General features: G+C 34.5%; 3 protein-coding genes and 1 long non-coding RNA gene across 9 annotated transcripts in view; 2 read left to right on the top strand and 2 right to left on the bottom strand.

The window, feature by feature from the left end:
* The window catches only part of LOC144841351 (N-sulfoglucosamine sulfohydrolase-like), an 87,103-nt gene extending 83,237 nt beyond the window's left edge, over positions 1-3,866 (top strand). The window contains exons 2-6 of one of the 2 annotated variants that reach the window (XM_078697668.1): positions 239-330; positions 1,338-1,604; positions 1,771-1,921; positions 2,242-2,480; positions 2,819-3,866. In XM_078697668.1, coding sequence (XP_078553794.1) covers positions 246-330; positions 1,338-1,604; positions 1,771-1,921; positions 2,242-2,480; positions 2,819-3,606 — 1,530 coding nt within the window. In that variant the 5' untranslated portion in view covers positions 239-245 and the 3' untranslated portion in view covers positions 3,607-3,866. Of the gene's footprint in view, positions 1-209; positions 331-1,337; positions 1,605-1,770; positions 1,922-2,241; positions 2,481-2,818 lie in introns of those variants that run through there. The other variant, XM_078697667.1, reaches the window with a different exon arrangement.
* A 134-nt stretch (positions 3,867-4,000) lies between these two features.
* On the bottom strand, positions 4,001-15,495 carry LOC144841343 (leucine-rich repeat-containing protein 45-like). The gene is made up of 12 exons (XM_078697649.1): positions 15,443-15,495; positions 14,691-14,943; positions 11,288-11,420; positions 10,827-11,005; positions 10,476-10,604; positions 9,642-9,891; positions 9,195-9,330; positions 8,578-8,767; positions 8,050-8,306; positions 7,434-7,607; positions 6,878-7,025; positions 4,001-6,556 (listed from the first exon to the last, which is right to left on the bottom strand). The coding sequence occupies exons 2-12, from the start codon at positions 14,938-14,940 to the stop codon at positions 6,360-6,362; spliced, it is 2,043 nt and encodes a 680-aa protein (XP_078553775.1). The 5' UTR covers positions 14,941-14,943; positions 15,443-15,495; the 3' UTR covers positions 4,001-6,359.
* On the top strand, positions 12,741-13,102 carry LOC144841373 (uncharacterized). The gene is made up of 2 exons (XR_013612019.1): positions 12,741-12,889; positions 12,967-13,102. It is a non-coding gene; the product is annotated as an uncharacterized LOC144841373 (long non-coding RNA).
* Positions 15,496-16,302: 807 nt separating the features above from the next.
* Positions 16,303-20,822, bottom strand: part of LOC144841347 (folliculin-like) — a 50,504-nt gene continuing 45,984 nt past the window's right edge. The window contains exons 4-10 of one of the 5 annotated variants that reach the window (XM_078697658.1): positions 19,707-20,193; positions 19,257-19,435; positions 18,956-19,069; positions 18,348-18,606; positions 17,966-18,068; positions 17,423-17,616; positions 16,303-16,611 (exon numbers count right to left, since the gene is read on the bottom strand). In XM_078697658.1, coding sequence (XP_078553784.1) covers positions 17,433-17,616; positions 17,966-18,068; positions 18,348-18,606; positions 18,956-19,069; positions 19,257-19,435; positions 19,707-20,193 — 1,326 coding nt within the window. In that variant the 3' untranslated portion in view covers positions 16,303-16,611; positions 17,423-17,432. Of the gene's footprint in view, positions 17,617-17,965; positions 18,069-18,347; positions 18,607-18,955; positions 19,070-19,256; positions 19,436-19,706; positions 20,194-20,822 lie in introns of all 5 variants that reach the window. The other 4 variants (XR_013612014.1, XR_013612015.1, XM_078697657.1 and 1 more) reach the window with 4 other exon arrangements.

Here is a 20,822-nt window from a genome sequence, read left to right as displayed (position 1 = left end):
CTAAATAAATTGAATTGAATTAAATATACCAAGAAGAAGAAGGAATACACTGTGCGGCCACTTTGATTAATGAGAGTGTGATGATTGAGGGCGTTTAGCATTCGTACATTTGTACACTGCACGTTTTGGTTTAAAAGTCACGAAAACCTTTGTCCTTAACTTGTTAGCGTACCATCGATCTGGGCACGTCATACCGGGTAAATCACGTGTCGGGAAAACACAGAAACAACACAACAGTCAACACAATGAAATCAGAACATTTATTATTTTGCTGCGTTTGTTTTCTTCTTATAGGCAGTAGCGAATTAGTAAATGTACTAGTAATTGTTGGTAAGCAATATCTAGCATATGCTAATATTGCACGTTACTTAAAATATAGGTTAAGCCTATGCTATATTACTGTAAACTAGCCTCTAGGCCTACTACTAGGCCCCTACCCTAGCTAGGCCTAGATTTGAACGGTTATCAGACGATCGGGACCACGGACGATCGGGCCCACTTCAAGACGATCGGGCACAAATCGTGAGACGATCGGGCCCATCAAGAGTAAAACGATCGGGACCAGAGACGATCGGGCCCAATGAATAAGACGATCAGACCCTAAACATTCTCGGAAAATAAAAAAAAATAATTATTTGATTTAAAGTCAGAAAAATATGAAAATATGTATTACCAAATCAGGTTTCACGCATGTGCTATTAATTTTGTCGCGAGAGAGAAGTCAAGTTATATCACACTGTAATCTGTATAGAGCAATAAAATTAAATACGGGAATACAACACAATAATACAATCAAAATCAATCCCATTATTTATTCATAAATCAAGAGTATTTGGTACGAAATTCTTAAAACCAGTAGTGCTTATTAGGGGAAAATTATGATAAAATCAGAAAACTTATGTTGGGCCTGAACATCCACACAGTTGGGCCCGAAGCGAAATATCCACACCACACGCGTTGGTACCTGATTATCTGAGAATAAGTCAATCGCCTGGGCTCAATCGTTCTTGTGCCTGATCGTCTGTCAATTGCTAGCAGCTATGAGCCTACTAGGCCTAGCTAGGAAACAGTGGGAAGCCTAGAGCGGACAGTGCCCCAACACTTTTGTGTGTGAATCTTTACATAACATGATTATGAAATGCGTATTTTTCAGATCTAGGCTAATAATAGGAAATATATGGAATCAAAAAGTAATAAAATTATTCATCTCATACTGCCAAGGCCTAGTTACTGTATTTAGGAATTTAAAGTTAAAAATAAAAACAATTCTTAAACATTTAACATTGAATATTGAATAAAAAAACATTTCTTGGCTTTTTCCTTTCTTTGTATAATAGCTGATGATGGCGGGTTTGAAAGTGAAGTATACAACAACACAATTTCTCAAATGCCTCATCTCACAGAGCTGTCAAAACGCAGCGTAATTTTCAAGAATGCATTCACCTCCGTCAGTAGCTGTTCTCCAAGTAGATCGTCAATTTTGACTGGCTTACCTCAGCATCAGAATGGCATGTACGGATTACACCAAGGCGTACATCATTTTAACACGTTCGACCAAGTCAAAAGTCTACCGTATATATTGAAAAAGAATTCTATTGTTCGTGGTATGCAGCATTTTGTTATATACAGTATCCCCTCAAATATATGATTTGCTTAAAAGTTTATAAAAATGTTATAGGCCAGTTTAGTTTATAGTTCTTTTGTACTGTATGACTTCTGTAGCTGCTGCATTCCTTACCACTTAAATTATTTTTCTTTTCTTGTTGGCAGGTATCATTGGAAAGAAACATGTAGGTCCTGAGGACGTTTATCCATTTGATTATGCACAGACTGAGGAAAACAATTCCATTTTACAAGTTGGTAGAAATATTACCAGAATAAAGGAGCTGGTTAAAGAATTCTTTGATTTTACTGGTTCATTGTAAGAACTAAATTATATTACTGCATTTAGTAGTTAAATTAAGCTATTTAGGGTTTTGATAATTAATACCGTTAAACACCTCCATTCCCCTATACAGAAGACACCTATTAAGGAGATATTGTCTTGTGAAACAAGGGGAAATATATATGTTTTAACCCCCTATTCTGACGATACCCCTTAATAACAGAAAAAAGTAAATTTGAAGTTCCTTTTTGCACAATTAAAGTGAAAGAAATTCCCAATATAGTGATGTTAGGGGTTTGTATTGGAGGAGGAACATGTGTAGTAATAATAAAATAATTAATTTAACTTTTTAACAGGCCCTTCTTTCTATACATTGGCTTTCATGATCCTCATCGATGTGGCCACACCCATCCACAATATGGAGCATTCTGTGAAAAGTTTGGCAATGGTGAGAAAGACATGGGTTATATAAAAGACTGGAAACCAGTTGTGTATGACCCTTCCACTATTAAGGTGCCATATTTTATACCAGACACCGAGGAAGCACGTAAAGATTTAGCCGCACAGTACCAGACTATTAGCAGACTAGACCAAGGTAAAATTCAACTTTATGTAACCACAGAGGCCCAGATCAGCACATGGTTGTTCTTCCCTTGGGCCATGCACATACAAAATACAATTTTTAACAATATTATGTACAGTATATAAATATTTATTTAAAAGTTTTAGTGAAGTTTATTAGGACATATTAATATTTATTAATACAGTATGTACTTTTAGTATTACTATTTTAGATAAATTAATTTATTCATAAATAAACTTTGTTCAATCAGTATCTTGTCACAATTTTACAAATTATCCCAAAAAAATTAATAAATAACAGTAATTACTAAGCTACTATCAGTACAGGAAATACAACCAATTTTCTTTTAGGAATTGGACTAGTGCTGAGTGAGTTACAAGAGGCAGGACATGATAAAGACACCCTCATCATATATACCTCTGACAACGGTATCCCATTCCCTAGTGGTCGCACTAACCTTTACGATCCTGGAATGGCCGAACCCATGCTGGTCTCATCTCCAAACAACAACAAACGCAATGGTCAAGTTAGTGAAGCGATTGTCAGTTTATTGGACATAACTCCAACTGTGCTCAATTGGTTCAATATATCTTACCCAAAATACAGCATATTTGACAAAAATAAGCCTGTTAATTTAACAGGGAAATCTCTAATACCAATTTTGGATAAAGAACCAACCATGTCAGAGTTCAATGAGGTATATTCTAGTCATAATATTCATGAGGTCACAATGTATTATCCAATGAGAACTGTACGTAATAAACATTACAAATTAATACATAATTTAAACTATAAAATGCCTTTTCAAATTGATCAGGATTTTTTTGTTTCGCCAACGTTTCAAGGACTCTTGAACCGCACTCGCAATCACGAACCAACGCATTGGTACAAATTGCTGCAAGATTATTATTATCGTACAGAATGGGAACTTTTTGATTTAACAAACGATCCGATGGAATTAAAGAATCTAGTGAACGAAACTGAATATTCAAGTATTTTGAAATCGTTCAAAGATAAACTTGTATCTTGGCAGATACAAACAAGTGATCCGTGGATATGTGCACCACAAGGAGTGTTGGAAGATACAGGCTTGTATAAAGATAACCCACAATGCCTTGCAATGGACAATGGTCTTTAATGTTCCACTCGCAATGTCTCTAAATAGTAATGTTCTACTTAACTTTTATACTATACAGTAAATTCTGTATTCATTACCAAATGAGATTGAATTTCAATGTTATGCCCTTGTATGATTTTAATATTGTATAAAAATTATATTTTTTAGAAAATGCATATTGTAAAAATAACTGAAAAACGTTTGAACAAAATGTTTGTGTAAATTTTTTTTTTAATAGTTTGTAAACAAAACAATAAATTCTGTGGTAATTAACAAATGATAATAGAGGTCAAATTTCAGTTTTATGCTGTCATATGATGACATATTTTATATTACTTTAAAAAAATTTATATTTTAAAAACAATTGAAAACATTTTAACAATATGTTGGTACAAAATAGTGTGTAAATAAAAGGTTGAAAAAAACTCTTTATTATGAATACTGTATATAATACATTTGACAAAAACTTGTACAATATTTAATGAAATGTTGTATCATATTAAAAGTTGCACCTTAAAATTTACACAAACATAAACAGTAGTTCAGTACTGTAAATTATTACCAGAATGCTACTAATTTTATAAAAGCCAAAAGTAAAATAAACTACAAACACACATTTACTACAGGATAACCAAACATATAATTTGGAAATTGTAATTTACACAATTACCACAAATGATTTGACATCAGCTGCTAGATAATTACATCACTTAATCTCTGTTCACACTGATACTGAATTCCAGTCTGGTTAACAGAGAAAAACCATGAAAAATGGGTGTACAGTTTTTGTAGAACCATTCACACTAGCTCATTCCAGATTTGTATTCAAAACTTACATGAAAAAAAATAAAATTTGAACTGAATTCAGCTCACTACTGTAGCATCAACCATGAAAAGGCTGATTTTCTGCTATGCCAGTAATCATTTAAAAGTTCAACACAAATTAATGCTTTTCATATTCATTTGTTTTATTCCTACGAGAGTGGTATCTAATTTATCTAAATGTAATTTTTTTTGTCAATCATTCCCTTGACTTTACATAACTAATGTAAATTTATTAAACAAATACTGTACTACAATTAATACAAATATAAAATATTATACCTGAAATACAAATTCATGAAACATTACTGATACAAACATATTAACACTTGTGTCTTTCACAAAGTTTAGTTGGACGGATTTTTTTTTATTGCAAAGAAACTAAAGTGAAATTATATATATACTATATAATATAAAAACCGTTTCCAGTTTTCAGATTGCAAAAGTAAGTAATCAAAAACAAACAACTTACGAAATATCACAGCAAAATTACATAAATATATCTTTAAAAAACACAGCAATTTATATTAATTTCATTTTAAAATAACTTGCAAATTAACAATATGGCAAAATTATACATTTAATAATTGCATTAACAAAATATGGCACGATACAAACTAAGGTGATGATGGTAGTACAGTAATTCTTAACATTTTCTATCTATGTTTAAACAAGTACATACAGCCTCTATTAAGGGGACACATTCAGGACCAACAAAGTATCCCCTTAATAGGCATATCCCTGAATATAGTGTTAAAACATACATTTTCCCTCATTCAAGTGAAAAATGAAAATAGTGGCGCCCATTTTAGAGGCATCATCATAGTTTTTAACAAATATATTTCTCTTCATTTCTTTCACAAGAAAGTGGCCCCTTAATAGGGGTCTCCCAAAGGAGGGGCTCTAATATAGATGGATTGCTGTGTTATACATTAGAATACTATGAGTGCTATATACAAATTTTAGTGTTAATTATGGCATTTTGATGATATTTTTAGATTGGTGAGTACTTATACTCATCAGCATGTCAAGGTTATAATTCATATTTGTTCAATTTTATTTTGCATATGTAATCTTTACATCTTTTGTTCCTAACTCTGTTAATACTGTTACTAATCTACAAGCTTACTCTTTGTTCTAAACTTTGGCATTGGTACGCTAGTTTCTATAAACTTTGATTACATACAATTAAAAGACCTACTTAAGCCTATTTTTCCACTAGGCCAATTTGTTCGCGTGAATCCAACGTTGCGAAGAGAAAAAAATCGCCTACTCTCTTTCCACTACATGAGCGAATTGCTGCGACGTTCATGTTGCTCGCATGGCTGCTGAGCTTATCGATTCGCATGAGTGCTCATGAAAACGTCATTTCCTGAGCTCTGATTGGTTGCACAATATTTCGCTTCGCAAAAAGTACAAACAATTCGAACTAGTAAATTTCACTGAAGCGAAAAATCAAAGGAACTACAATTCATCGAAGAAGGGAGTATGACAGACAGAAACTCGAATACGCATGCGCATAGCATGACGCTTTCAATTCGCGCGAACTACTGGAAAATCAGCTTAAGGCAAGCTCCAGTGTAGAAATATCTCACCTCGTAAACTGGGATACAAAAATATTTTGGATCTATTTGTGATTGTCACCAACCACACAGTTGGACCAAATTTGATCAATTAAAGTACTGTGCATATTTTTTTTAAATGCTCTTTTTTTAAAACTTTTTTGTGAAAATGCAAAATACTGCCTATGTTTTGGTAATTTTCTTGGCAATACTATAATTTGATAATAGCAAACTTTCAGGACGGTGACAGTTATAGAATGTTGATGGAATACGCTTGTCACGTTCTGTTAAATTACAATTTCATTCGTCCACCGTCCCAGCACAAAAGCTTGCTATCATTTACTGTTGTAAAACTTTAATACAAAACCGACAAGCAAAAAGATGGTTTCTTTATTTTCTTGGTGAGGCTAGTGGTGTTCTAGGCATGCTAAAATAGTTACTGAAGGCTGCCTGGAGCATAGAAGCCCTCTGAACATCTTCCTCACGTAGACGCGAGAATTCATTATCTTGTGATCTCAGCGTTTCTTGTAACGATCCTATCTTGTTCTCACAATCTTCAATCTCTAACTGATGTTTCTTATTTTCATCTATCAAAACAAAATTTGTTAAATAATTTATTTGGAACAATGTAGAAAAATATTATGTATATATACTCTTAAATTATTAAAGAAAGTATATAATATAATATAAGTTTTTCTAATAGTATTTGAAAAATCAAGGGGAAAACAGATAATACCTTTAACAACAGTAAGCATAACTGTTATAAATATAATGTAACTGTTATATATATATTTTCCTATATATTTTTCCTTGTTAGTTTTATGCGAAAGTGTCCCTTAATAGGGTGTCCGAAAAAAGGGGTACTTAAATAAGACAACTCTTAAATCTCAATATTTGATATTACTAACCTTTAAGTTTTTGTTGTAGCATTTCACATCTTTCTTGTACATCGTTGAATCTGTCTACCTGCGCTTCTAGCTTACTCATTTGTTTGCTATGATTTAATTGTACTTTGTTTACTTCTGCTATTGTTTCATTGGCTTTGCCTGCAAGTTCCTGCAAAACAATTAAAAGGAAATCTACATAATGTTGCACTTAAGCTCTGTCTACACTATCAAACTAGTTTGACAAAAAAAGAAGTGAAGTGCCCAAATATGGTAGTCATGTGCTCACACTGTTTTCGTCAAACTACAGTAGTTTAATAATCTAGACAAGGCTTAAGAGTCCACAATTTAATAAAGATGTATTGTCCTCCAGAAAAATGAAGATTGATAAAATCAGACTTTACAAACGCCATTTTGCATTTGTTTTAATAAAGTTATTTACTTCTGTAAAAAAAAAACCCTAAAAAATAATTAATTTTAAACAAAAGCCAGTCTGATTAAGCATTCTTTTTCTTTGCCTTTAACATCACCACAAGGGAAACATTAGAATAGAGGTTTTAATTAAAATAATGAATCTTACATGATTCAGATCCTCTAGTTTACGCTTCAGTGACTCGATCTCGAGAGTAGCATTGCTAAATTTAGCTTGGTACTCAGCTGAACTTTGACTTTGTTGTGATGAATACTGTTGTAAATCATCTTTGGCATTTTGTAGTAGACGGATCTTGTCTTCTAAGAACTTGCTTCTTTGTTGCTACAAAGAAAATAGGAAAAAACCCTGGTGAAACTGTATTTGTTTATTTAATTTCCCGTATTTATTCAAGCTCTTAATTGCTAGAATACAGTTTAGAATTATACATCCTTTATTGCTAAATCTATAGACAAACGAAGCTTTTATTTGGCCTTTTCTCAAAACCTAATAAATATCTAAATCAGGGGCTCTCAAAAGGTAGCGCCTAATAAAAGTAATGTTAAAAAGCATTAATGTGCGGCAAAGCCCATGAAATTTGAGGGTTTCACCCCATGATCACTGTAACTATGCTCCATATCTAGCTGTGTAAATTACAATCTGACCCACGGTAAAAACTGTTGAGAACCCATGATGTAATTAATTACTATATTTCTTCGATTTTCAACAACAAAGATATAGGTAATATTTTAGATGCAAGTCATGTTAATATCATTTCGTAACTAACCTCTTCCTCTTTAACACGCTGTTTAGCCTGTAACACTTGTTCCTCCATGGCCATCCTGTCAGCGACTTGCTGCGTCTTTTGTCTACTTATCTCTTCTTCTAATGTTAGTCTCTGCTGTTCCAGCTTTCCAATTCTTTCCTTGTATGATTTCTCGCTGTCCTCCATCTGCTGACGGAGTCGCATTTGTTCTTTTTCATGACGAGTCTCCAAGTCACGATTTATTTCCCTTCCCCTGTGCCTCTCCTTTTGCAATTTTTCTATAAAATAAAAACATCATTACCTTTGAAGGTTATAGTAAGGAAGGTAAATAAATATCACCCAATATTCTACACACAATCATATAAGCATAATAATATTATAAGTATTTCAAAACTCTAGCAAATCCACATTTTTTCTTCAAAACGACAAATTCACCCAAAATTAATTTCACTATTCAAAATGCATTACAAAAAAAGAAGTATTTTAGGGAAGTATTTTAGGAAAGCATTGGGTGTCCGGTATTTGAAAAGTTGACAGTATTTAACCAACCTTCATTCTCAGTGCTTTGTACTTTAAGTTCAGCATGTAGTTCTGCATTGTCTTCCTTCAGATTGTAAACCAGATCCTGTAGTTGTTGACACTTTCTTTCCAACTCCTCTATCTTGTTTTCCATCTGCTCATTCTTATCCCTGTAGTTTGATATTTCTTTGGATAATGTTGACTCAATCAGAAATCTTTCCTGGTTCAGAAACAAAAAAACAAAGGGAATGAAGACACTATATACAAAACAATACACAGTTTTGTTTTCATAATTTTCTGAAGATTCAAACTAGCAGGGTATGTGCTCCAGTCTACACTTAAATCCACCATCTACCCTGGACGAATCAACCCCCTACCCTGGGCAAATCCACCACCTACCCTGGACGAATCAACCGCCTACCCTGGGCAAATCCATCACCTACCCGGGGCTAATCTACCCCTACGATGGGGGACTCAACTCTCTACCCTGGGGAAATCCACCACCTACCGTGGAAAAATCAACTCCCTACCCTGGGCTAATCTACCCTACCCTGGGGGAATCAACTCCCTACCCTGGGCAAATCCACCACCTACCCTGGGCAAATCTACTAAACTGGACAAATCAACCTCTACACATTATTACTAACCTCTCTTTCATGGCCAATCTCTTTCTGTTGAGTTGATGTTATTACTGAATGTTCCTCTTTCATGTGGTCAATTAAAGCAGTAAGATCATGTGATTTTTGGTCAGCCAATGAAAGTTCAGCTTCAGTCATTGACAACCTATAAAGAAGAAAAACATGTTTTGATCTAAATTCTAAAAACAAGTTATGAATAAGCTAATTGTAACCCTGGGTTATTATTCTTTGATTGTTTTTTAGGGTGGGTTAATATTAGAAGGGGGGTTACTATTAGAGTGTGGGTTACTATTAGAAGATTTATGGTAGTTGAAATGATGGTAATGGAGATATGGTGATAAAAGAGCAAACACAAGCTGTGAGCCTCTACCTGAGATTAGTTAGAAAGGAATACCTCCTTTGCTGATGGAAATAATAAATCACCAACTTGTTGTTGACAGTTGTTTGTATACTTACTTTGCTTGTAATGAATTAAAAGCTGTTTTCCTTTCATGCAATGCTTCTTGTAACTGTCGTAAACGTTCTCCCGTGTTTCTTTGCGTCTTTTGCATTTCCTCGTCTTTTCTATCTATCTTTGTGATTAAGTCACCGACCTGTTGTCTCTTTTCTTTCTTCAGTTGCCGTATCTCACGTGTCAGAAGATCTTGTCTGGTTTGATGCTGCTGTGAGAGATTACTCTTGCTTTCATTGTTTGTTCTCAACATATCTAATTTGAAAAATTGAAATGTATAATAATAGTGTGCATTTAGATACTACTTTAAATTAATTTAACTGTTTTGTATTATTGATTTTTATTTGGAATTGAATGAGAGCCATAAATAATAAACAGTTGGGTTAGTTAAATTTAGCTTTCTGAGAACATTTGTTTTGTATAGCAATTAGTTTACTGTAATATGTTTTACAATATATACTTAAAGATGTATTTTCCCCCTGAAAAATTAATTCTTAAAACTTTTTGAATACGCCATTTTAATGTCACATAAAAAAAATGTACTTACCTGAAGAAATTGTAATTTAAAGCAAAAAATAGTCCAATTGGCTGTCAGCCATGTGGGTTTTTGGTTGAATTTAACCATTTATTTTGTCATTTTATAAATGAAATTCTTTTTTTTTTCAAGTGAAAATGATTAACTTTATTAAAACTACAAAATAACCTATCCAAAGTCTGATTTAATTAATCTTCATTTTTCATGTTTTTGAGGGACAATACATCCTGAAGTAACCATATTTACCATAAACAGCACCAAGGCGGTCTTTTTCAGTCAATCTATGATTCATACTACTACTTACCTATTGCTTTAATCAGGTCTTGTGGGATATTATTTCCATTCAAATCAACCTGGATAATAGTGTCATTGTGCTGCAATCCATTCAATAAACAGCGCCCTCCTACTATACCTAGATTGTTCCATCTAAGATCTTTAAAAATAATTTGAAACAATATAACTTAACAGAAACTTTTCTATGGTAAAGTTAACTCTGATGAATCACCTTTATAATATAGCTAGGTAAGGCTGTTGAACTATAGTATATTTTACAATTGTTGTTGTTTTATTATGCTATCAACCATAACATACATTTGTATATTTCAATTCAGTTATTGTGGGTTTATGTATAAATTATATACTTTGATTACTTTACCAAGAACTTTCAGAGTTGAGTTTTTCTGAAGTGCCACAGCGAGTTCACCAGCACAATCATGACTCATCTGGTTGTTTCTTAAGTCAAGGAGCTCTAAGCAGTTATTGGTGGACAGACCGTCAGCAAACATTGCAAAAGCATTGCTGTCCAATCCAATAGAATTCCATTCAAGAAAAAGTCTAGAAAAATAAACAAAATGTATATTACATTTTATGAGTAAGGATCTTGTAAAAAGTTTGCCAAGAAATTGACAGTGGTAAAATAACATGAGTCTTGAATGAGGTATTTTAGCACTAGAAATTACCTATTATATTACATATAATAGAATGTAAAGCAAAGTGTGTGACTAATTAAAATTACTAAATAATTCATGCTTTAAAAAAGTAAGTAAAATTTTTGTTCAAAAAGTCAGGATGCTAGATATAAATCTATTTTATAGGTATGTTGGAAGAATTCTTTACCTTTTGATATTGTGATTGCGCCTCAACAATTGTCCTAAAAACTCTGTCCCTGATGACCTAATGTTGTTTCCCTTCAAATCAATCATTCTTAGTGATGTATTTTTCGAAAAGCCCTCAGCTAACAGCTTGACACCTAATTAAAAGAGGATAATAAAAATGTTATCTTAATATTTCAAGCAACATTAAATTTACAAACTGACCACAGTACATATTGGCTGCCATTTATTTCAGTCGCTATAATTCACCTTTAAAAAAAACCATCACTCTTGACAATGGTAATTAAAGACAATGCTGAGTAAACCCAGCCTAACCCTTGTTCTCAATAAAGACAAGGGTGATTAAAATATCAATTTAAGGCATTCATAACCGGCAGATAATATTTTCATTACTGATAACAATAATTTTAATTGTTAAAGATATATTGTCCCCCTGAAAAAATAATTTTATTACCTCCGCCAAGGAGGTTATGTTTTCACCCCTGTATGTTTGTGTGTGTGTTTGTGTGTCCAGGCCCGTAACCAGGGGGGGATCGGGGGGATCGTACGATCCCCCCGCTGAACAGCGAGTTCCACTTGGCCTCCCACTTTTTTTTTTGCTGGGCATACTAACACAACACGACGATTGTTCACTACAGGCATAGTCAAGCCTTAATAAATTTAATTAATATATATATATATATTTTAACTAAAATATAAAAACATAACACTAAAATTTACAAGATAAGTTCTATTTGATAACTGCTGAACATCGTGGTTCTGGAGCTCTAGCGAGCTGTACACAGATCATAGTTGTTTGCTTGACATAACAGGGTATTCCCCTACACAGGTCTCCGCGGGCGTGTGACGTGCCCAGCCAGCTGCTTGATAGAGAAAGCATGCAGCTCACACGCAAGTGCAAGATGCAACGGTTGAGTGAATTCAGAGATCATCTTAATTCCATGGTTTTTTACCTAAACACCACATGATGGTGAATATGCCTGTTAAAGTCTCAATGATACGATCCCTAATGTACCATGTTGTTGCTAGGAGGCTTGAAAGGAGGAGGGATCTAGCCTAATTTCGATCGGCAAGAGAATGCCGTCCTCTGACAATATAAGGTCGGCAATTGAAATTAGTGGGCTGGAAATTACACCAACTTATAGTTCATAAACAAAAGAGAATAGCCGGAAATGCGTTTTGCGGCCATAGGCCTATAGAGAAAAAAAATTCGATTGTATGGTTCCAGTGGCGGATCTAGCGGGGGTGTATGGGGCGTCCTCCCTCCCCCCCTATTTTTTAAAGATTTTTTTTTTAAATTAAATAGATTTTAAAAACACGTATCGTTTCGACGGTCATCAATCACCGATGGTTTGCTCATATTGAAAATAGTACGTCGGAGCACATCGTCAGCTTGATCGCATTCCACCAAGCATACGTCGACATCCTTTGTGTACTATCAATCTCTAGCGTCACAGTTAAGTGTAAAAGGAGCAAGTTGATAAAAGCCACGTGGTGAGCTTGGTCGCGTTCCACTAAGCAGGTCGGCATCCTTTGTGATCGTCACTCCCGTATTGTAGAATAGCGGTACCTCGGACGATCAATAGAGTTGATGAAGCCACATGGGGTCTGTTTCTGCTGCATAACGCAATTTAACCGGTTATTTTAAAATAGATTAAAAATAGATAACAATAACATGGTCAGTGCTACTATACTACGCGCCCATTTATTAAGTACAATAAAAACAAAGGCTAGGACTGTATAGTGCCTATGAAAATTATCCCGTTAGGGCTACATTTTATTAAAACGTATTACTATTAAAATATTAACAATGCTGCAGCATTTCATGACCCTTGTTGTTTTATTTGCTTTCCCGTCGATGATTCTCATAAACACATCGCGATGACATCATGACAAAAGAGGTGTTTTGTTTTTTTCAAATCACTAAATATAATGTAATCGAGCCGGACCGCTAATTTTTAAACGATCGTTTAAACCAGGTCGTTGAATATGCCGTGATTTTAATTGTCAAAAACATGACCGTCAGTAGATGGCTCGGAGTTTCGATAAATCTCGCGTCGCATGTGTTGCGTGGTGAAAACACTCTCAGCAAGTTTGCTTCATTAATATGCATGAGACTCTGTGACGACCCGCTTTAACGTGACGTCATGTTACTGCTGCATGCGAAGAAGTAGTGACCGCGATCGACCCAGCGCGCGTGTAAGAAAATAATACCGGCCTAGGCTAGGACAAGTTTATAAAAGCTGAAAAACATCGTCGCGTTGTAAAAATTTAGATGTAAAGTACAGGCATTTGGCACCCTAGGTAAGTATCAGCTGCATGTTCCACATGTCGTAATTTGCGAGCTTTAGAGTGTTTGGTAAATGACATTATGAGATGTTTGTAAATCGTTTTAAACGACTTACAATGCGCTAGAACGCCAAAATTTCGAGGGGCCGTCGGCCCCTGGACCCCGACCGGGGGCCCTTGGCGGCCCCCTGGCCCCCAGCCAATGTTTGCTTGCTTCGCCACCCCTATTTCAATATCCTGGATCCGCCCCTGAGTTCCACTAAAGAACTTAACGATCCACCCCGCCGTCAAACCTGGTTACAGCCCTGGTGTCTGTGAACAGCCTGGAGGCCACAGTTTTTATCCGATTCTCACCAAATTTGGCAACAATGATCTATGCCCCAAAAGCTCGGATGAGTTCGAATTTGAGGGAAAAAGGTCATAGGTCAAGGTCACAACTAACAAAAAACTATTTTACTGCCTAGAGACCACAGTTTTTATCCGATTCTCACCAAACTTAGCCACAATGATCAATGACACATCATATAATTGTGGTTAAATTTTGAAGGGTCAGGGTCAAAGATCAAGGTCCACAAAAAACTAAAAAAAAAGAAATAAAAAAATAATAATAAAAAAAAAAAACCTCAGTGGGACTTGAACCAGCGATCTTAACTGTGAGAGGCTGGGTACATAACCATTACACCACACTGTCATCCACAACTTTGTAGTGTGCAGTTAACATATTTACACTTAGAACTAATAAAAAAAAACGTAAAAAAAAAATATTCCGGGGGAATTTTATGTAGGGAATTTTTACAGTAGGCGGAGGTTTGTACTCTCGGAGTACCCTGTAGTTATATATTTTTTTGCTGAATATGCTATTTTAATGTAATAATAAACAGGAATTTAAAGCCAAAAATGTTTAAATTTACTGGAAGTAAATTGGTTTTGGGTTGAATTTAACCAAATTTATTTTGTCTTATAAAGTGAAGTGAAATTATTTATTTTTATTTATTTTTCTATGGATTGGAGATGATGGAACTTTACTACAATTGCGAAATGGCCTATTGAAGTCTTTTTTTAAAATAATCTTTTCATGTTTTTTGAGACTTCTTTAGTTACAAATTGCACTCACTCACCTTCATCTCCAATCATAGAGTCCGACAATTTCAGTTCTGTGATGGAAGTATCATTTGCAAAGAGGCGACTGAATATTGCACATGTTTGCAAGGAGAGGCTTGTAGTTGACAGATCTAGCAGGCTACTTGGTGGTCGATGAGAAGACTTGTTTGATAAGTCTCTAGGTTGTAAGACTGACAGTACACTCTGCTGCACTTCAACACGGTTCTCTTTACAAAGTTGAAGATATGTCTGCTTGAGGTTATCCATTTCCTAGTATTTGGAAAGACAGAATTTAAAGCAAGTTAATTAATGTTTGCATGGAAGGTTATTTCATTCAATCCAGTCAACATTAAAAACAAAAATCAGTATTTTGACAGTTTTGTTATATTAAAAATGTATAGCCTAAACTTACAATTGAATTGATTAATTTATAAATATCACAATAACATTAAATATTATGTTAGCATGTTCTTGATAACATTTTATATCATAAAACCCTACCGGGCGGTACCGGCAGGCCTAGTTAAATAGGGGAAGAGTCCCTCTCTATCTCTAGGCCGGCTGCTACATGCCCGCCTAGCACGGAGTCTATGCCTATCAGATTATGGCGATGCTAATCAGTGCTTTTTGTTAGGCCTAGCTAGGCTGGACCTAGCCTTAAACAGGCTAAATTTGTCATATTACTACTATTCTTTAGCCCAACTAGGCCTCCAAGTTTAACTAAATGCATCGATCCTAACTAAATAAAGTTTAAGTTAAAATCTCATACATATTTTTGCAAAATTTGCTTTATTTTAGCATTCAGTCTCTCCAGCAGCAGTCGCCGCGTCGCGCTGTTTAATGTTTGTAAACAAAAAAAAAGTACAAATTGTATATTGCGCCCTCAGTTAACAAAATTATTTATAAAACTTTTTTCATCTCCTCCTCTGATCCTCGCTCGACCTCCTCGTCGTCGTTTTCCAGTGATATATAGCCGAAGGCTGGATGGCAAACTATAATGTTCTCGCAGTTCAAAAAGTGATTCTCCATGGAGAGGGAATCAACAAGATGGTGGCTGCAATCAGATATGCCCTACGCAATATGCACTGCTATACGCCTGTGTTGAACCTATCTGCGTGAGAACAATACGCAACGCAGCATGTTAAGCGTATAAACGCGAACGCATTCTATATGATCCTCGTATACAAAAATACTAGATTACCAAGAAATTATTCATTCCATTGCGATTAATATATTTAATTTTATAAAAACTTCACTGTGCTTCGACAAGAATGTGTTGTAATTTATGTGGTCTTAATATATTATATTAGATTATTTTTTATATTTAATAATGTTTTTGAACACATTTACGGCCGCCATCTTGTTGGTTCTCCTCCTGTTGGAATCCCTTTTCAGTCTGGAGTACGCCCTCTAGCCTTCGGCTTATTACTCTCTGGGTTGAACGTACTGGCCCATAAAAAATTATACAACTCACCTACTATAAATCATTATATAATAATAAAGTGGTATAAATGCTTTTTTCTTGCAAAAAAAAAAACCGGAATATTCGCAACAAATAAGTGAAGATTTATTGGAACCCAGAATGTAAAATAACAGGGTACACACACAAACAAATCACTCACTTTATTACTGTTCTTCAATATATTTAATATATAGATATATACATTATTTTTTATTATGTGTCATAAATATGCAAGATATAGTTTCAAATACTATGGATTGCAAAGATTATTAATTCTTTCTTTTAAATATATAAAATTTGTTTCATATTACAAATGATTAATGCTGATGTACAAATAAACAAAATATTAAAATAGTTCACTGATTATGATAATAGCAAATAGAAAAGCATTGTTAATATTTAACAATCTTCATAGTTTGAGCAATTCAGTCATTTATACAGAAATCACTATAAAACATTGTGTCAGATTTGATTCTCTTCATATATGATTGTGTACCAATATTAGAAGTGAGTAGGTGTGATATGTATTGACTACTGAGCCCAGTTTATGATTGTGTACCAATATTAGAAGTGAGTAGGTGTGATCTGTATTGACTACTGAGCTCAGTTTATGATTGTGTACCAATATTAGAAGTAAGTAGATGTCATCTGTATTGACTACTGAGCCCAGTTTATGATTGTGTACCAATATTAGAAGTAAGTAGGTGTGATCTGTATTGACTACTGAGCTCAGTTTATGATTGTGTACCAATATTAGAAGTGAGTAGATGTCATCTGTATTGACTACTGAGCCCAGTTTATGATTGTGTACCAATATTAGAAGTAGGTGTGATCTGTATTGACTACTGAGCCCAGTTTATGATTGTGTACCAATATTAGAAGTGAGTAGGTGTGATCTGTATTGACTACTGAGCTCAGTTTATGATTGTGTACCAATATTAGAAGTGAGTAGATGTCATCTGTATTGACTACTGAGCTCAGTTTATGATTGTGTACCAATATTAGAAGTGAGTAGGTGTGATCTGTATTGACTACTGAGCCCAGTTTATGATTGTGTACCAATATTAGAAGTGAGTAGATGTGATCTGTATTGACTACTGAGCCCAGTTTATGATTGTGTACCAATATTAGAAGTGAGTAGGTGTGATCTGTATTGACTACTGAGCCCAGTTTATGATTGTGTACCAATATTAGAAGTGAGTAGATGTGATCTGTATTGACTACTGAGCCCAGTTTATGAATGTGTACCAATATTAGAAGTGAGTATGTGTGATCTGTATTGACTACTGAGTGCAGTTTATGATTGTGTACCAATATTAGAAGTAAGTAGGTGTGATCTGTATTGACTACTGAGCCCAGTTTTCCAGAATTTAAGGAGTTGTTGATCAGACTCCTCGGTCTTGAGTACTTTTAGAAGTTGCTCCATTTCATCTTCACTCCGTTTTCCTGTACGGCTGTACTTGTACACAACTTTCACCTTACTGCAAAGAAATTTATGAAAGAGGGAATTAAACTTTACATTCTACTGTGTTTGAAATGCAATTGACTAAAAACTATCCTCTGTATTGGAAGATAAGGGATGGTCATTAGAATAAATTGAAATTACCTAATGGCTGGAAGGAATGGAGAGGGGCATCCACTTTAGCTGGATATACACAGAGTATTTTAGTCCCTTTTCAATGATTCAGTTTTTACCCCATTGTTTCAAATATCTGTATTATAGGTTATGATAGGATAATATTACTTCAAATAAACAGTGCTACTGGGCAACTAGAGTAAAACCAGAACATCTGACTCTACCTCAGCTAATCGTTACATGAATATACTTACTTCATCCACTCCTCTTGTAAACAGACCAAATATGTCAGTACAACTTCAGGAGTAAAATGTGAGCTGTCTAAAATGCTTTCTATCTTTGCTAAAATCGTAGGGCCTGCAATTAAATGAAGAACTTTTTATTGTAAAAAGAAAATTAGAACAAATTTGTTTGGGCAAACTTTTGTTCCCATCATTATAAGGCTTTATAATAACTACACAGGTTACTAATTTTAATTGTACATTTTTCATATTTTTTTTATTTATATGTTTTCTTTTTAATTTTTTTCTAAAGATATGCATATTTTTTAAATGTTTTTATCAACATATGTTCTTATCAATAAAACAATTTTGTATTTGTACAGAAGTCAAAGGTCACAGATATCTTAATAATTACCTTTGTCAGGCAGTGGTTGGCTGCTTGTCATATTAATACCATAGCCATGGAATGGGCTGTCCTCAGTAACACATAACCTGTTTGAGTTTGTTGGACACATATCAGGAGAGAGGACATCAAGAAGGATGTATTGTTCATTCTCGATGACATGTGGAGGAAGTCCAGTAAATGGCGGAAGGCCGAGGAAGTTACAACTCCATGAGGGCTGATACTTCTCACTAAATGGTACTAATTTGCAACAGCCATTAGGTAATATACTCTGTAATAGACAAGAAATAAATGTTATGGTATTCATCAGCATTTTTCATACAGAACCTCATTTTGAGTATAACTCAGACATGGACTCCCTTTAATGTGGACTTTTCGATTTGCACATTGCTCACGTCGACTGATACCCTATGATATGCGCATGTGCAAGTCAACTGTCATGTCGACTTCCAAATTTTAGAACTTGTGACACTTTATTTCGCTCTCTGAACTGAGTGGACTTATGATGTCTTAACACTGCAATTACCATCATTCATCTGTCCACAATGACTAAGATGTCTGAAAGATGCACTTTAAATGGTACCATGTTTAAATAAATTCCTACGGCTTATTATACTTACTTTCAGTATATTCAATAATGAGTTTATTGTGTTAAGATGCTGTGATCTGACAATGATCTGATTACCAATCAAAACATGATGGGCCAAGTCATGGAAATTGAGACTTCCAAAAACCTAATGTACAGACAAAAATAAATTGTATGAATCAGAAAATGCTAAAGCTGAAAAAAATTCTGAGAGTAAACTTGAAAGTTAAAACTCTTATGTTTTCTACTTCCAATAGATTTGTAAAACCAGACATATGACGGGGACCGAGGTTCTCAATATCAGTTAAAATTTTAATGTTGAATTATTGGTCTACCTTTCTAAGGTCTCGTAATGAAGTAAAAACAGGTCCATTGTCATTGCACGGCTCTTCTACAATTAACGGATTGGCCATCTCAATGGGTATGTGTTGAAGGAACTCCTCTTCATTTGGAGGTGTTTCAGTCTCTGCTTCTTTTAGCTTTGTCTCAACTTTGATAAATCCTTCCTCAGTTTCTAATACATAGAATAAAATAATTTTGTAAAAAACTCAAAAATTTCATTTCATTTGATATAAGAGTTAGATGTTTGGTTCAAATTTGTGCAGATTCTGTAACAGAAAGGTTTCTGTAACACTGTGATGTTTTCTGTAACACCAGGATGGTTTCTGTATTACACCAGGATTTTTCTGGCAAAACAACTCAAGGGTGATTATTACGATATTCATATGGCAACCATTAAGAGGATGTTGACAATAATCATAGAAATGACAAATTAGTTGTCTTACCTTCTTCTTTATCTAAGTCTACAACGGTTTCTTCTTTCGGTGGGCCTTGCAAAACTTTTTCCACAATACGACTTGAACCTGTTTTTAACACCCAAGTAAACGTCATATGTATATACCTAAACAAATTCTTATCATCTGTTAAGTCAGTCATAGACCTATAAGTACTACCACCACCACGTCGACGGAAAAACTGATCTTTCGTAAAAAACTCTTGACCCATTCGTTGCGCTCGTTGTGGCGTAGCTGTCTGCTCTTGCTCATAAACTTTCACAGCTTTCGTTTGAAGTTCACCTATTAATGTACGTACATTTTTTACAATAAACGGCCAAGAATTGAGTAGATATATTCGGTCCATCATAACAACAATAATACTGTAAAATCGTTGAAAGCCCCGAGCTTTACTGTCTTTTATAAAGAAGGTGTAGCTGAATACGTATCCATGGTCATCATCACCAAAAAACACAGGTCCCTCACGTCCTTGGCATACCTGTAAAAAAGCAACAAATCATTGAAGAAAAATTATGGAGACTTCACAGAAAATGTAGAGACCTCGGGAAAAAAGTATGGAGATCTTACATAAAAGTATGGAGACCTCACTCACAGAAAAAGTATTGATACCTCACAAAAAAAGTATGGAGACCTCACAGAAAAAGTTTGGAGACCTCACAGAAAAAGTTTGGATACCTCACAGAAAAAGTTTGGAGACCTCACAGAAAAAGTTTGGAGACCCCACAGATAAAGTATAGAGACTGCACAAAAAAAGTATGGAGACATCACAGAAAAAGTATGGAGACTTTGAAAAAAAGTATGGAGACCTCACAGAAAAAGTATGGAGACCCCAAAGAAAAATTATGGAGACTGCACAAAAAAAAGTAAGGAGACATCACAGAAAAGGTATGGAGACATCACAGAAAAGTATGGAGACCCCACAGAAAAAAACTATGGAGTCCTCATCAAAGAAGTATAGAGACATCACAGAAAAAGTATGGTGACCTAACAGAAAAAGTATGGTGACCTTACAGAAAAAGTATTGAGATATTTGATTTTTTACTTTCTCGATAAAAATGGTAAAAAAACATCATAATTTTTATCCCACATTATGGCTGATAAAAAGTC

Source organism: Antedon bifida, chromosome 4 (assembly GCF_963402885.1).
Source record: "Antedon bifida chromosome 4, ecAntBifi1.1, whole genome shotgun sequence".
Taxonomy (NCBI): Eukaryota; Metazoa; Echinodermata; class Crinoidea; order Comatulida; family Antedonidae; genus Antedon; species Antedon bifida.
The sequence above is the reverse complement of the archived record's forward strand: the minus strand, read 5'-3'. Positions and strand labels throughout refer to the sequence as shown.